At 37.0% G+C, this 17,989-nt stretch overlaps 1 protein-coding gene across 3 annotated transcripts; it reads left to right on the top strand.

The window, feature by feature from the left end:
- The first annotated feature begins 1,623 nt into the window (after window positions 1–1,623).
- Window positions 1,624–7,886, top strand: LOC132283020 (glutamate receptor 2.1-like). Of its 3 annotated transcripts, none has more exons than XM_059784887.1 (6): window positions 1,624–1,930; window positions 3,039–3,238; window positions 3,643–4,970; window positions 5,165–5,477; window positions 6,110–6,516; window positions 7,157–7,886. In XM_059784887.1, exons 2-6 carry the CDS (start codon window positions 3,118–3,120, stop codon window positions 7,709–7,711), a joined length of 2,724 nt encoding a protein of 907 aa, XP_059640870.1. In that variant the 5' UTR covers window positions 1,624–1,930; window positions 3,039–3,117; the 3' UTR covers window positions 7,712–7,886. The 3 variants fall into 3 exon arrangements, with proteins under 3 accessions (XP_059640870.1, XP_059640871.1, XP_059640869.1); XM_059784888.1 differs by lacking the exon at window positions 1,624–1,930 and adding an exon at window positions 1,956–2,206; XM_059784886.1 differs by lacking the exon at window positions 1,624–1,930 and having other exon boundaries at window positions 2,767–3,238.
- The last annotated feature ends 10,103 nt before the right edge of the window (window positions 7,887–17,989 follow it).

Genomic DNA, 17,989 nt, shown 5'->3' with positions numbered 1-17,989 from the left:
TTTCCATCAATATATTAAAAATAAAAAAAATAAAAATAAAATCATGTCTTCCAGATCATTGTTGGCACCATTTTAAATGCCACAACTCCTTGAGAACGTCCCTATAATGCTTGAACCCCATTGAAAGTGCCTCAAGTAAGATTGATCTATCATAAACTTATCTCCAAAAGGAAGATAACAGATTTCAAACCTTTAATGACACTCAGTTCCATTGACAACAGCTCAGAATCTATGTGATTATCCTTGTGCAGATAACTGCATTATAATGGAGATGTGTTTTGCTCGACAACCAACTAACTTTCTAAAAGTAGTAGTACAATGAGAATTAGTTTCATATCATAAATTGGTAAAAAGCAAATGGTCAATTTTTTTAATTATTAGAGAAAACCTAGGCAAGTGTTAAAAGGTTAACAACTAGAATGCAAATGAGTTGAAATGAAATCTAAGCTGAGCGTTACATGAAAGAAAAAAAATAATAAAAAGAAAAAAGACTAATTGTTGAAAACCAAGAGAGTTTCGAAACTGAAGCGTTAAGGTTTCGTTTGTTTGGATGTAAAATACTTTTTTATTTTCTGGTGTTTGGTTTGTCATAAAATATTTACAAAGAAAAAAAAAAATTTAATAAAAATAACTTATTCATTAATTTTTGACAAATTATTTTACATGTCTGTCTGATAGACTCAATCTTAATCTCAACGTAAATTTTTATTTGAAAAAATAAAAATTAAAAGAATATTTTATCTTAAAAAAATATATATTTTTTTAAAAATAAATTTAGGTGAAAATAGACGGAGTGCAATGAGTTTTATTTACAGTTTTGGATAATTGTGGTGGACAATTGGATGAGTGATGAGTGTTGGGCGAGAGGAGAGTTAATGAGAATATTTTATTATTTATTTATTTTATTTTATTTTTCTGTTATTGACCACCCACTCTACCTACCCTTTTCGAAATTCGAACTCAATGTCAAATATCATTGGGAACAAAGCCCGTGGGAATAAATTGACAATCCATGTAAGATGCTGACAATCCATGGTTTACATTTTTTTTTTTAATTATTATTATTATTTTTTTACCCAAGGCCTTCGGACTCATTCCGAGCATCAAAGTGGAGATACTGCAGCCGACCCTATAGTTACAACACCAAATTAATGTACGAAACTAAAAGGCTTGGTAGAAGACTCGAACACTGACCTCTTGTGTGTCAGGCCCATGCCCCACCATCACTGCTAGCCCACCAAAGACGTGATGGTTTACATTGATAGAATTCATATTACATATACAAAACTATTTATTTATATTACACAAAATTAAAATCTTATCATTATCTAAGAATTAGTATCTATTTATGAAGGAAAATGTATGAAATACTCCTCTATATGCTCTTTTATACATATAACTTATTATTATGAGTTGGGTTAACCCATTAAATTTGGGTTTCATACATTTTTGTTCTTTTACATATTACATAATTTTTGGGACACATGTCAATATTTTTTCACTCGTTAGAAAAAATTCCTTCTTATGTAGCCCAAGTTGAACGTACACTTGTGAATTAAAAGATCTATATATATATATATTATATATACACACACGCTATGGCTTGAAAAATTACTCTGGTTTCGTACAGTTTTTATACCTTTTCTCTTTCTTGAATTTACGAGAAGTCTCTCAGTATGTTCAAAGATTGCTGCTAAGCAGGGAGAAGAAATGAGAGTGGACTCCAGATTTCTGTCTCTAGCTAGCTAGGGATTCATATATCAAAGACACAGGAAGAAGTACCAAAGTCATGAGGTTGAAAACTGAACCCTTAACAATTGGGGACTTGGTCCAAACCGTGTTAGGGCCCATTCTCATTCTTATACCACGGTACGTGTAGTGTCCATGACCATTGAAAACAACTAACACCGACAGTCGCCTCAAATTTAAGGTATGTCATGCCAATGCCTCAATAATTGAATCACTGGTTACTAATTTACACACACAGGTCTTGTTGTTCAAGCTGTCTATCTTTACTCTCAGATTGACAGCAGTGAGCATACATTCATGGTTAATTCTTGCATCATTGACAACATTTAGCAACATTCATGGTTAATTCTTGTAGAAAAGTCAGCCCAAGATTATTGTTATTGTATATAATTATTCTTATGAAATTTCCTGTAACCTTCAAAGTTCAAAACAATTGCTGATATTCTTGGAAATCAAGGTACTAATAAAATGTCGGTCTCTTATTCAATTCTTATGATTTTAGTCAAAGTGATACACAAACCACAAGATTTTAGGAAATCTACAACCCAAGGATGATACTGTACTACACGTTGTTGCTTATCCTCATCTCAAAATAGCAAATATCCTACACACACAAACACACAGTTCCCTGAAGTGCAGGGTAATGATTTATTATTCAAAATATTTTGAATAAATCATTTAGTGGGAAGCAAACCCACGTAATATATCTTCTCTCCGTGGAATATACATACACTGAGCAAATTAGTCTAATCTTTGTCCCAGTCAAAGGTGTTATATATATATATATATATATATATATATATATATATATATATATATCCCTTCAAGCTCATTATTCTTCTTACTCTATGTTTCTCATTTATAAAAACAAAAAGTACATTATAAAATTGGGATATATACACTGAGCAAATTAGTCGAATCTTTGTCCCAGTCAAAGGTGTTATATATATATATATATATATATATATATATCCCTTTAAGCTCATTATTCTTCTTACTCTATGTTTCTCATTTATAAAAACAAAAAGTACATTATAAAATTGGGATATATACACTGAGCAAATTAGTCTAATCTTTGTCCCAGTCAAAGGTGTCATATATATATATATCCCTTCAAGCTTATTATTCTTCTTACTCTATGATTCTCATTTATAAAAACAAAAAGTACATTATAAAGTTGGGACTTGACCCAACTTAATAGGGATGGCCTCATCAAAGCTTGATGTGCTCAACTCAAGATTCTCCTCCCTTTTCTCTTTGCTTCTAATTTTGTTGATGAGCTTTTCCAGTGCACCAGTGGAGGGTCAAAATGCAACAACTAATGTTGATGTTGGGCTGATCCTTAATTTGGACACCATAGCGGGAAAGATGAGTCAGACATGCATGTTCATGGCACTTGATGATTTCTATGCCAACCACAATTACAACACAAGGATTGTCCTTCATAAAAGGGATTCCAAGAATGATATCGTTGAGGCAGCATCTGCAGGTACATATATAATTATATATAGTATACACACACAAACACATAAATGCCGATATTTGTCTATGCTCTTCCTAAATTATGTTTATATATTGCTGCACAATTCAGTTACTTACTTAATTCATTGCATCGAATTGATAGTTATCATCTTGCACAAATCATGTGTTTGTATTTGAGTAGATGCATGTATATAGCACAGGACATGTGTTTGTATTTGTGTAATCCACTTTTTAGTTCTTACAATGCTTTCAGTACCGCTCAGCGCAAAATTGTAGCATACTTGTACAAGTAGTTCATAATTGTATTATGGTTTGTGAAAATTTATGTGCTTACTTTTTCTAAAGCTAGACCTCGACTGAAAAGTTATTTCAAGTGGTGGGATCTAACTATTTTTTGAACTTTGATTGCAGCTGTAGACCTGATAAAATATGTCCAAGTACAGGCAATACTAGGACCACAAAGTTCCACACAAGCAGATTTTGTAATTGATATTGGGAACAAAGCTCAAGTTCCTATAATTTCTCACGCAACAAGTCCTTTTATCTCACCCAAGGAAACTCCCTACTTCATCCGAGCAGCACAGAATGCCTCCTCTCAGGTTGATGCCATTGTTGCAATGGTTAAAGCCTTTGGTTGGAGGGAAGTAGTGTTGCTCTACGATGACAACGATTTTGGAAGAGGGATTGCTCCATATTTAACTGATGCCTTGCAAAAAATGAGTACTAAAGTTCCCTATAGAAGTGTTATATCTCCTTCAGCTACGGATGATCAAATCCTTCAAGAACTCTACCATTTAATGACCATGCAATCTAGAGTCTTTGTGGTGCATATGCTACCCCCTCTTGCTTCGCGCCTTTTCTTAAAGGCAAAAGAAGCTGGAATGATGAGGGAGGGATATGCCTGGATCATCACAGACGTGCTTACAAGTCTCTTGGATTCTTTGGAGTATACGGTTGTTGATTCAATGCAAGGAGTACTAGGTGTGAAGCCTTATATCCCAAGATCCATGAAGCTGGACAACTTCACTAGGAGATGGAGAAAGAGATTTCATCAAGAGAATCCAGAAACGGATATGATTGAACTAAATATATATGGGATGTGGGCATATGATAGTGTCATGGCATTGGCGATGGCAATAGAGAGTGCTGATATTGCTCAGCCTATATTCAACAAACCGGTCGCTAGAGAGAACTTGACAGACTTTGCTGCAATTGGGACCTCAGAGATGGGACCTAAACTACTGCAATCAATCCGAAATATGAGATTCAAAGGCTTAAGTGGTGATTTCCATCTTGTTGATGGACAGTTGCAGCCATTGGCCTTTCAGATAGTGAATATAAATGGAAAAGGGGGGAGGGAAATTGGATTTTGGACTCGACAGTATGGCATTTCAGAGAAACTGATGCCCAGTAAGAAGAATTACAGCACCAAGAAGGATGATCTTCGAACCATTATATGGCCTGGTGAATCTAATGTGGTTCCCAAAGGTTGGGAGATGCCGACAAGTGAGAAGAGGTTAAGGGTTGGAGTTCCTTCAAAAAGTGGATTTGGTGAATTTTTAAAAGTGGAAATGGATCCTCAAACTAAAGCTGTCATTCCAACTGGTTTCTGTATAGATGTGTTCAATGAAGTCATGGATTCATTGCCATATGCTGTCCCATATGATTTTGTTCCCTTTGAAACTGCTGGTGAGAGCGATGGAAATTATGATGAATTTATTTATCAGGTCTTTCTTGAGGTACGTAATGATTCAAAATCTAAATGTACACTTTCTAGAATGCCTAGGTGCTGCATAGATGTGACTAGAGTAAGGGTGAAACTTTAGAAGTATGATAAAATGCTCAACATCTATAGCAATCTGCTCATTTTTTTGAACTTATCTTCTGCTTATCTGGCTGAATTTATGTTACTGACTTTTTTGTTCATTACCAGAAATTCGATGCTGTTGTGGGCGACATAACCATTTTGGCAAACCGATCCAAATATGTTGATTTTACATTACCTTACACAGAATCTGGTGTATTCATGATTGTTCCAATTAAGGCCGATGAGCGGAAGAATGCATGGATCTTCATGAAACCTCTAACAATGGACCTCTGGTTAACAATAGGGGCATTTTTCTTTTCCACTGGCTTTGTTGTCTGGGTTCTTGAGCATCGTGTAAACAAAGAGTTCCGTGGTCCACCTCACAAACAAGTTGGAATGATCTTCTGGTTCTCATTCTCAACTCTTGTTTTTGCTCATAGTAAGTTAAATTTCCTATCTACCACCCCCAGTAAACAATAGAAGAATAGATACATCTTTCATAGAATTGCATACATTGTTCTTTTCATCATTTTGGAGATAGGAATCTCTACATTTTTATCTATTGCGAGTCAGTTCACAACTTATCTCAGTTTTTACACAAGCATTATCTCAAATTCACAAAACTCTGAATGTGGGAAGTAGATATATTCTACAATTTGTTCATTCAGGATTCATTTACTCCTACATTTAGTGCATGAAAAGATTGGAAGATTTTACTAAAGTGCCGTACTCCAAATGGCTGAAACAATATCATTCTATTTGCGATAATAAGTCGTATTCTTGGAAAAGGCATGCTTCATCTATTTCAAGAATATCATTCCTACTGAAGCATGAGAATGCATACTTGAGTAGGCACTTCGTACAAATCAGGCTAAAGCTTAGGTTGTATCTAGTCTAGCCCTCCGAACACCATCGCGTGACTACACTAGGATGACCTTAATGCCTTTGTGGCAACCAATCTAACAATATTGATTTTTTACACAACAAATGTAGATTGCTAACTGTATTCTGGATCTGATTGGTTAGCTTTTGTTGTAAAAGACTTCTGATAGTGGTGAAAATATTTTGCAGAGGAGAAGGTGATGAGCAACTTAACAAGATTTGTGGTAATTGTATGGGTGTTTGTGGTGCTGGTGCTGACCTCCAGTTACACAGCCAGCTTAACATCAATGCTAACAGTAAAAAAACTTGAACCTACCATCACCAATGTCAATGATCTCATAAGGAATGGAGAGTTTGTTGGCTATCAGACGGGATCTTTTGTTGAGGGGCTTTTGGAAAGTCTGAAGGTTGATAAGTCCAAGTTCAGAGACTATAGCACTCTTGAAGAGTATGACAAAGCCCTTTCCATTGGAAGTAGAAATGGGGGAGTTGCTGCAATAGTTGAAGAGGTTCCTTATATCAAGCTCTTCCTTGCAAAATATTGTAAAAAGTACACCATGATTGGTTTGAACTACAAGACTGCAGGATTTGGATTTGTAAGTGCCTCCCTCCCTCCATCTCCCCCTTCTCTCTCTCTCTATATATAAATATATGTGTGTGTGTGTGTGTGTGTGTATTATATTTGCTTCCCTTAATGTTATCCGTTGTTGCATCAAACACATCAATTCTATTTCTTTCATATATTGTAAAATCAGAAATGGTTACAGGGTATCACACGTCATTGTGAACTCCATTAGGTTCATTTCCTATTACTGTCACATGGTATATATTTGTTAATTCTCTCTGTCTACCTCTCTGTATGTGTGTTTGTGTATTTGTTTCCAAGTTTATCCATCATTGCATACCAGACATCATTTATTTTTCTTTCATTCATTGTACATTTAGGAACTCACTAAAAGCTTAACTTCATTCCATCTTCCAACTTGTCTATTTAACTTTCGCGGCCTTTGTCGAATGCTTAGTGTATGGTACTTCACACCATATCCTGATTACATAGCAATAAGCCTTTAGAACTTCGAACTTTCTACCTAGCTAGATAGTTTGGTGGTGCCTAAACTGATTCACATATATCGTGTTTTTCATGGTATTTTGGCAATATATATTTATAGACCTGCTGACATATACCTTTTGAAGGATTTCATAATGATCCAGGTTCTCTTTGTTTCAAACTTGCAGGCATTTCCAAAGGGTTCTCCTTTTGTAGCTGATGTTTCAAGAAGGGTGTTGGATGTAACTGAGGGGGATGGAATGGCCAGACTTGCAAGGAAATGGTTAGGGGATGAAGCTGATTGTGCGGAGCAAGATGGCACCATCGTCACCTCCGATAGCCTCACACTCGACAGTTTTAGGGGCCTTTTCCTCATTGCTGGCGTGTCTTCATCCTTTGCTCTCATCATGTACTTTTTCATCTTCCTACACGAGAACAAAGACATTCTAACCTCGAATGAATCAATCTGGCAAAAGCTAACTGCAATTGCCAAGATTTTTGATGAGGAAAAAGAAAACTCATCTGATGCATCCAAGAAGACAAGTACGAATAATGAAGGGCCTGCAATGGACTCAGGAAATGCGGTTCCACTAGATGTTACACCCCATGGCGCACAAAGTCCAGCCATCAGCTTCTTCCACAATTCAGATGGATTTTTATCTCAGGATGAAGGGTTCTCAACAACAGAACCTGACACTCCGATCACTACACCGATCACTAGAGAGATTACCGAAGAAAGATGATGATTTTCCTATTGATAACATGTCCATTCTGATCATTTTTTGTACAAGTCCATTCTGATTATTTCTTGTACAAGTCCATTCTGATTATTTCTTGTGCAATACACTGAAAATAGAAATCTAGGCTTTACTTAAATGTACATAAACTTTACAAAATTAATGTACGAAGCTTGATCTCTGTCTCTGTCTCTCTCTCTCTCACACACACACACACACACATCTGAAGGGCCTGACTGACCAATGTTCACGACCTGTCTCACACATAAGATACTTCCATTTCAAGGTAAAATCTTGAATCATCATCATTTTTGCCCAGCTAAACAAATCCATCTTTGGCATCCAATTCTAAGTGTAAACTATAATTATTCGTGTTAAGCCATTAATCACAAATAAATATGAATTCCATAATCTTAGAACTTCATTATTTTCACATAGTCTATAACGCATAAATAAATATAGTTAGATATAAATACCTCGATCTGTGATTGCAAATATCTTAGAGATCAAGTCCAACATCGAGATCCTTTCTGCCACGAACTAATCTGCAACTCTGATCAACAGGCAAAGGTGGAAACTGGTTTCTCTCTCTTGGCCTTTTGCACACATAAAACTTTTACGTGTTGTATCATTAACTGTACATAATTGATGAAATATATGCACTTTTATAAAGACAGAGAGATGACCAATTTTCCTTTTAGTAATATAATTTTACTTTCCATCAAAGTAAGGAATGAAAAGGAAAACACTTCTCCAATAAGTAATTACCAAAAAGATAATTATAAGTTGACTAAAAATAAATAATATTAATTGATATCTATTTACTTAGCCACCAAGTAATATGTCACATATCCAAATCATGTGGGCCACAATTAAATAAATAATCTTACATTCTCCCACTTGGCACATATGATAATTTCCAATGGTAAATAAATTACCAATGCGAGTTATGGCGGTTATATATCCTTAAATGACACAGTCCCTTTCATGTACCACAACACTAGTAATTTATTCAACATAGTCTATAAATGAGAAGTATCAATAATGATCTAACAATAATGTCTTTTCCAAGACTATTCCTATTACCACTTATTAAAGCAATACGTACATGTACATTAATTAATAGGAAATATCATAAACACATTTAATCAGCGCAAAATGTCAAATATATATAAGCAATATTTAAGCAATCCACAATTAAAAAATAATCATCATTGACTACATTTAAGACCCATTTTTTCAACATGTTCCATAAATGTCTTGGATGGTAGTCTATTCATTAATGGATTGCAATCATAAGTTGTGTGCTTATAATTACAATAGACATTTGTTATTTCTAAATATCTTCTTTAATGATAAAGTATTTTAACTTTAGAATACCTATCATTTTTCATACAAGAAGATCAACAATTGCAGCATAAATTTTCAGCAATCTGAAAATGGTACCCATAACTCCAAGTCCTGAAATAAATTCTGCAACCATAAATTATAGTCTCAAAGTATGCTACAAATTAAAATTTCATAATAGACAAAGTAATCATAAATTACTTTGCACTTTTTCATAATATTATTCCTCCAACCAAATCTTCTAGAACTCTTTTAATATATGCTTTATGAGACAATTCTAAAAACAAATCAATGTGATCTATAATGAAATATTTCTATTCTTATCACATAGGATGCCTCATCCATATATTTCATTTCAAAGTTCTTAAAGATAACTTTTAGTTTCATATAATAAACTAAGATCACTACTAACAAATAAAATATCATCAATATACAGAATCAGAAATATAAACTTACTCCCACTAACCTTCTAGTATATACACTTATCAACAGTGTTTTTCTTAAAATTAAAAGAAATAATGGTATCATTAAACTTAATATACCATTGTTAGGAAGCTTGTTTAAATCCATATATTGACATCTTAAGTTTATAGACCATGAATTTTTTACCTTCTAATATAACGCCTTCAGATTGTTCCATATGGACTTTTTCTTATAAACTCCCATTCATAAAAGTTGTATTCATATTCATTTAATGTAACTCTAAATCATAATAAGTTATTAATACCATGATATTTTAAAGATTCCTTCTTAAATACTAGAGAGAAGGTTTCTTTATAATCTCTTCATTTATGACACTAATTCATTTAGGAAAATCATTACTGTTAATGGCTTGTGAATATGTAACCGGATCCGTATATATCTCACTATATATCAAAAACAAATTCTTGCAGATATATCACATAGTCATCCGGAATAGTAGATCTCCTTTCTCTTTGAGATCGTCTTAATGTTATTCCTTATGATTCTTCTACAATCTATTCATTGGTGACAATCTCATTATAGAGTTGTTGATTATTTAATTGTTTTTCGTTATTATATGGTTCAACAACTGAATGAACAATTATTTCCTTAGAAGTTATGGGTAAAGACATTTGTACCCTAACTTCTGGAATGATCAAATTCTTATTTTTATCACTCCCACTAATTTCACCATTCTTAATGAATCTGTCATTACCGGTTTCAATAACTATCGTACTATATTTAGGATAGTAAAACTTGTACCCTTTAGATTACTTAACATCCATAACATTATGGGTAACGATGAATTACTTAACATACTCCTAACCAATTCCATAAGAGTACGATTACGCCTTACAGCTACACGCTTCTGCTGTGGCATGTATAACAAAGTGTATTAAGCACAAATGCCATATATTTCAAGGAGTTTAACAAACGGTTAGAGTATTAACCCGTTTCATCATATTTTCCATAATATTCTCCACCTCTATATGACCTTATGATTTTCACTTTTCTATGTAATTGTTTTTCAACCTCATTTATGTATACTTTAAGAGTTCAAAAGTACCCAGTGATTGAGATTTTTCATAAAACAAATAGATATATCCATAATGTGAAAAATCAACTATAAAGACGATAAAATATTTTTCTACTCCAAAAAATGGAACATCAGAAGGTCTATAAATAATAATTTCAAGAAGTTATGTACTTATTGTGGCTCATTTCTTTGTGCGTTTAGTTTGTCTACCCTTAATACAATCTATACGCACATCAAAATCAGTAAAGTTTAGATTAAGAAGAATCACATCCTTTACTAATTTTCCTAACCTTTCACTAGATATTGACCTAGTCTTTTATGCCAAAGATAAATTTTCTATTAATTGAGCTACGCTTAATTCTAACATTATGATACAAGATCAAAAGGATTTTAATAAATAAACCATTAAATTTGAATTTACAGAAATCATCAACAATAATACCATAACTTACAAATTATAATTTCTTAAATAAATATCATTACCATATTTAAATGAAAAACATTAACATAAAGTTTTTGAAATAAAATCAAATTATGGGAAATTGAATAAATATAAAATTTTTAAAATAATTTAAATAAAATCCATTATCTAACATTAAACATAGTGTCACAATGGTTTCAACAAAACTTTTTCCCAATTATCATAAATAAGAAATTCTTATTTGAATTTGTGGTTTAGGCCATAAAAAATTCTTGCATCTATTAGAAACATAAATATTAATACTTAAGTCAACGTATCATGTATTAAAAAGAATTTCAACAAGTAATTCGCAATATACAAAAACCAAAAGCGTACTTTTCTTTTTTGAATCATTCTTTATATGTCATGTAATCTTTCTAAAAGTGTTAAATACATTAATGACATTTTTTCATTATTACATTCCTTTCTTTTAGTAGATTGATCTAAATCTTTTTAATTTTGGGTGTTGCTCACTTAATGCCCTTTCAGGCTTATTCCCAAATTTCTTTCTAATTTCTTGAGTCATGAGATGAACTTAATGATTACTTGCTGCTTAAGCCCTGTCTCCTCCTAAATTAACATAATAGTCAATTCATTCACTACCACTTGTCTTAATAGTGTTAATTCGAAATGACCCATACTGAATAAACAAGAAACTGAGAATAAATTGAATAAGAAAACTCTCATTCACAATCATCCATAAGGTTCTTAATTTTACAGCAACATTAGTCATCTAAAAATACGATCATACATGGTACGAGTACCAACAAAAAATGCATAGTAGTTATATCAATTAATAATTTTAGTTTTAGATATTTATCTACAATACGAAAACATTCTTATAATCAAATATTCCTTAGCACTATCACTATGGGGAACAATTATTCGCGTAACCATAATGTTTAATCTGTTCGATCTCTCCCAAGCTTTATGGAGAATCTTTTCTTCCTCACTGTTTTTTTTAGTAATAATAGTAGTGTAGGTGCAAAATTCCGCTCAACCAATAATGATTGAGAAAAATCAAACAACTCACTCAAAAACAATAAGAATAAATAAGAATAGTGTATAGAAAAGCGTAGAATTGCTTGATCCCTCTATTGGAGGTCTAAGCCTCTATTTATATACAAAAGATTGTAAAATTATGGTAAGACTCGCGTTGCTTGTCCTCCAATTCTTTCTATATAAACATTCTTTACTAATAAAGTTCTTTCCATTGTCTAATTTTTCATACATAGAACTTGCCTTGTACAGAACTTCCTATCTCAGAATTTTCCTTCTATGGTAAATCCTTCAACTGGTAGGACTTGTGCATTCTTGAATAACTGGGCTGAACATACTTTGATCCGGCTGGGCTTGAATAACGGACCGGATGTTAAATATTAACAAGTTGGGCTGATGACCTCTTGATTCGGCCTTGATGGAGGTTGGGAGACAAATAACAATGGTCTTGGGCTAAAAATACACTCAATTTGGGCTTGAGCATGACGGGCCTCATATGTCCTTGGAATGTAGATATGTGTAGTGATGACGTGTACGCTTCTTATTGGAAGGAGTTTTTTCCCTCCACACTTTGCCCCAAATTTCATTTTTAATTGAGTGACGGTTCCCATTAAAGAGGGAATTGAAACCGGTTTTTTACTTTGCTTCAGAGACGGTTCGAGGACTTTCATTATTACTCCGTCGTATAAGATTCTGCAAGAGTTACATTCGCCCTAGCTGCACTCCTGCGTTCTTCATTCCATTGCCTTGTCCGGTTAGTTTTTTTTTCCGCATCTTTCTCTTCAATCTTTCATTATGAGTACTTCATCTACTCCCGAACGTATAGACATTGGGGATTCTGAATCCACACCTTCATCTTCCCCCGTTCGCATTAGGGTTCCCCCTCCTAGGGTTTCTACAGATCGTCTTTCGTTGAATCAATTAGGTACTTCCCCCCTTCCAGCCGAGACATCCACCTCAGGCTCTGATAATGTTCTTACTCATGAAGAGAGGAAAGCAATCATCTCTATTCGCCGCATCAAGTTCTCTGTTGCTTCGGTAATGGAAGAATTTGATATTCCTGAGGGAGTAGAAATTGTAGAATATCTCGAGGGTGCCGATTTTACCTCCGGCGAGGGAATTGAAGAGAGTGAGTTGCTTCTTTCGGTCGGGCATCTTAGCGCCCTCCGGTTCCCTCTTCACCCCTTCTATCATTTAGTTTTCAACAAGTTAGGTCTTGCCCCCTTCAGGTAAATCCTAATTTCTTTCGCATCCTTTCGGCACTGTTGGTGCGCCGAAAATTAGAGGCTCTGGATTTGACCTTTGCTGACCTTCTGCTTACTTATAATATATCTAAGCATGGGACCGAGCCTGGTCGCTTCTTTTTTACCTCTACCCTTCATCAGAGGATATGCACGAACCTTCCTTCATCCGAGAAGAAGTGGAAAGAAAGGATGGTTATAGTTAAAGGAAAATGGTTCGTGCCCCAATCAATTACGCTCCCCATCCCGCGCAAGTTCGGGAAGTTAGGTATAGAATACTTAACCTCCTTTCATACCAAGTGTTCTGGCTGTTTTCCTTGCCAAGTCTTAATGTTTCGCCGTACTTATGAGTTTCTTGGTGTTTTTTCAGCTACATTCCCATCCTCCGCAGCTAGGAACAAACTTTCTTTTCTTGAGGAACGAGTCTGGAGTGACCCCTCGCCTATCGAGGACCTGCTAACTTCTTCAAACCTCAAGGATATTGCCTCCAGTGCTGTTGCTGAAGACCTCATGCATCTGTCTCTACCATCCTTTGATAGTTTCCCCATGACTGAGGAGGAGATACGGAGGGCTGAGGCTTTAAAAAAGAAAGCCGAAGATGCCCAACCCTTGGTCGTTATTAGGTCTACTGAGGGTGAGGTGGAGGCTGAGGAACCACCAATGAAGAAATCTCGCCTCAACCCCCCATCCTCTGGCAAGGGCAAGGTCCCTTCTAAAAGCAAAGGGAAAAAGGCTGGAGAGGCCGAACCTGAAGATGAAGTCAGGGCATATGTTCTGGCTGAAACTGGGGCTCTTTGGACTCCTTCCTTCACCAGGGCTGACAAGTCAGTCCTGCATTCAGGGGATTCTGTGATCACAGACCCTTCAGCTGCACTGGCTGTGGCCCGAGGGATGTGGCTCCCAAAGGACGAGGAAGCCATCAGCCAAATGGGGTTGGAACAACTACTCCCCTCTGCCCCGGTCCGGGCCATAGAGGTTCGTATTACTCCTTCAGAATTATGTTACTCTTGCTTACTTATGTTTCCATTTATGCTCATATTTGTTCCTCTGTTATACAGAGTCTATACCACACCATGTCCCTCTGCGCCACTGCTGAAGCCCAATCCCTCTCCATCAAGAAGCTGGAGAAGGATCTTAACAATGCAGAGAAGAGAGCCACCACTGCCTCTACCAATCTGAAGATAGCTACTGAAGCCAAGGATGTGTATAAGCTGCCTCTGAGGCTAAGGTGGATTCTCTTCAGGCCGAAATTCAACGCCTGACCGAGGCTCTTACTACTTGCTTCAAGGCGGGGAAGCAAATGCAGGGGCGCTACTCCTGTCTGGCACACCTGGCTAGTGCTAAAGCGTTCCGGTCTGGCTATAATCAGGGCTCAGGCCCTAGGACAATGGATCCGGACGCTTTTGACAAGCAGGTGGGGGTGCACTTCCCATATGATGAAGGGCCACAGGCTTTGGAAGCTGAAATCCGCTTTGCCGAGATGGTGAAGGCGCACCTGAAGGGTACTCCTAGCTCTTCTGCCTCTGCGGCTTCAATTCCTCCTACCCCAAGTCCTACTGTAGTGAATGCTTTTGAATCTACTCCCTTCGATCCGAAGAGGAAGTAGAACCATGTATTTTGTTTTTATTGACAGTATATTTGGGATAATAAATATAATTTTTGTTTTAAACTTTTAATACCTGATTTGTTTTTGCTGTATGCTTTTGATATTGTTCATACTTTTCTAACTGGTAATGTTTTTATGACAAACAAAACACATTGTCTTTATGCTTCGGATTTATGCTATCCGAGAAAAAGTAAGGATGATGGGAAGAAGGAGATCCTTTAACTTAGCACCCTCCTGATCATATAACTAATCGCACGATATTTGGATGCTTAAAGAAAAAATTGGAGAAATTGAAGACAAAATGGTACGAGAATCTCCCCCAAGTGCTCTGGGCCTATCGAACCACTCCGAGATGACCCATGGGGAGAAAGCCCATTTGCTATGGCATATGGATCCGAAACTGTCATTCATACCGAGTCAATAATCCCAACCCTTCGGACATCCTTGGTATTGGAAGGGAACAATGAGCAACAACTCGAACATAGACTTGATCTTGTGGACGAAAGGAGAGATGTCGCAGCAATTCGGCTCGCGACATACCAACAGCAGGTGTGTAACAGTTATAACAAGCGTGTCCGGTACCGTAGGTTCTTGGTTGGCGATTGGGTTATGAAGCAGGAGACAGCGTATGTTAAAAAGTTGGAACCCAACTGGACAGGACCCTACAGGATTACCGAAGTGGTAGAGAAGGGAGCTTACCGGTTGGCTGAAGTTGATGGGCGTCCTATTGCACGTCCATGGAATGCCATCCACCTCAAAAGGTATTACCACTAGCCAACATTGTCAATATCATATGTATGTTTCTCTTTTTATAACAAGGGGGATCCATACCTATATGCCGTGATGTTACCACAGTGGTACGGCTTCAATCATAAGTTTTTCATTTCAATTTATTTCGTTTAATGAAATTCAAGTTTCCCTCTTTGAGATTGTCAAAATTTCCCTTGATCAACTTCATTGTTGTTATCCAAAGAGTAAACACTGATTGGCGAAAGAAAGCAATCATGCCAAGTGGATCTTTATGGGTGGTTGGTTTATTTTTTGTATTACTATTGTACTACATCGTTTAAAAATAGAACGAACACATAATTCGCCTCGGACCCTAAGTGTTCGAGTTCGCTTCGGATCCTGAGTGTCCGAGACAGCTTCGGACCCTAAGTGTCCTATTCAGCAATATTCCTCCACGACTCAGTGCCGAGGAACAATTCGCTTCGGATCCTAAGTGTCCGAGACACCTTTGGACCCTAAGTGTCCTATTCAGCAATATTCCTCCACGACTCAGTGCCGAGGAACAATTCGCCTGGGATACTAAGTGTCCGAGACACCTTCGGACCCTAAGTGTCCTATTCAGCAATATTCCTCCACGACTCAGTGCCGAGGAACAATTCGCCTCGGATCCTAAGTGTCCGAGACAGCTTCGAACCCTAAGTGTCCGAGTTCGCTTCGGATCCTAAGTGTCCGAGACAATTTCGGACCCTAAGTGTCCTATTCAGCAATATTCCTCCACGACTCAGTGCCGAGGAACAATTCGCCTCGGATCCTAAGTGTCCGAGACAGCTTCGGACCTTAAGTGTCCTATTCAGCAATATTCCTCCACGACTCAGTGCCGAGGAACAATTCGCCTCGGATCCTAAGTGTTCGAGACAGCTTTGGACCCTAAATGTCCTATTCAGCAATATTCCTCCACGACTCAGTGCCGAAGAACAATTCGCCTCGGATCCTAAGTGTCCGAGACAGCTTCGGACCCTAAGTGTCCTATTCAGCAATATTCCTCCACACTCAGTGCCGAGGAACAATTCGCTTCAGACCTCTGGTGGCCGGATCAGAACTTTTCCCTCCGGACTCCAAGTGTTTAATACCCTGTGGATAAAGTGTGGAGGGAAAAAAACTCCCTCCAATAAGAAGCGTACACGTCATCACTACACATATCTACATTCCAAGGACATATGAGGCCCGTCATGCTCAAGCCCAAATTGAGTGTATTTTTAGCCCAAGACCATTGTTATTTGTCTTCTAACCTCCATCAAGGCCGAATCAAGAGGTCATCAGCCCAACTTGTTAATATTTAACATTCGGTCCGTTATTCAAGCCCAGCCGGATCAAAGTATGTTCAGCCCAGTTATTCAAGAATGCACAAGTCCTATCAGTTGAAGGATTTATCATAGAAGGAAAATTCTGAGATAGGAAGTTCTGTACAAGGCAAGTTCTATGTATGAAAAATTAGACAATGGAAAGAACTTTATTAGTAAAGAATGTTTATATAGAAAGATTGGAGGACAAGTAACGCGAGTCCTACCATAATTTTACAATCTTTTGTATATAAATAGAGGCTTAGACCTCCAATAAAGAGATCAGGCAGTTCTACGCTTTTCTATACACTATTCTTATTTATTCTTATTGTTTTTGAGTGAGTTGTTTGATTTTTCTCAATCATTATTGGTTGAGCGGAATTTTGCACCTACACTTTGGCGCCGTTTGTGGGAATCGTATAAAAATATACTCCCACTTGTTCTTCAAATCAAATCCTTAGTCGTATCTGGAATGTCAAACGGAGAGTCAGCAATGAATCAACAGATAGAATTGATGCAAAAGATGCGAGAGGAGTTCTTGCACCAATTTGAGACACTCCGACAAGCAAACGATGCGAGTGTCACCCAGATAGCTGCGCTTCAGCAGCAAACTCATACGCTGCACACGGCAATGGCCAGGCTAACGCCATAACCACCACCAGGCGATGCTGCAACACCACCCCCCACCCAGAATTTACCTCCAGTTCACGAGCCTCCGGCCAACGGGACACCACCCAACAGGGCTCAACCTAATGAGGTTCAGCAACAGCAAGGGACGAGGTCCGAGGCGGTTGCTTCGGATAATCTCCCGCGTCGCACACAGGACGAACAGGCCGAGTCCAGCCATAGGCTTATGGTATGGTCCAATGGCGTTCCAGATGGCGCACGCGTATAAGATGCCTGACCGAAAGAAGCAACTCACTCTCTTCAATTCCCTCGCCGGAGGTAAAATCGGCACCCTCGGGATATTCTACAATTTCTACTCCCTTAGGAATATCAAAATTTTCCATTACCGAAGCAACAGAGAACTTGATGCGGCGAATAGAGATGATTGCTTTCCTCTC

This window comes from Cornus florida, unplaced genomic scaffold (assembly GCF_030987335.1).
Source record: "Cornus florida cultivar Cherokee Brave unplaced genomic scaffold, ASM3098733v1 CherokeeBrave_3.0.0_Hap2_Chr11, whole genome shotgun sequence".
NCBI classification, from domain to species: Eukaryota; Viridiplantae; Streptophyta; class Magnoliopsida; order Cornales; family Cornaceae; genus Cornus; species Cornus florida.
The sequence above is the reverse complement of the archived record's forward strand: the minus strand, read 5'-3'. Positions and strand labels throughout refer to the sequence as shown.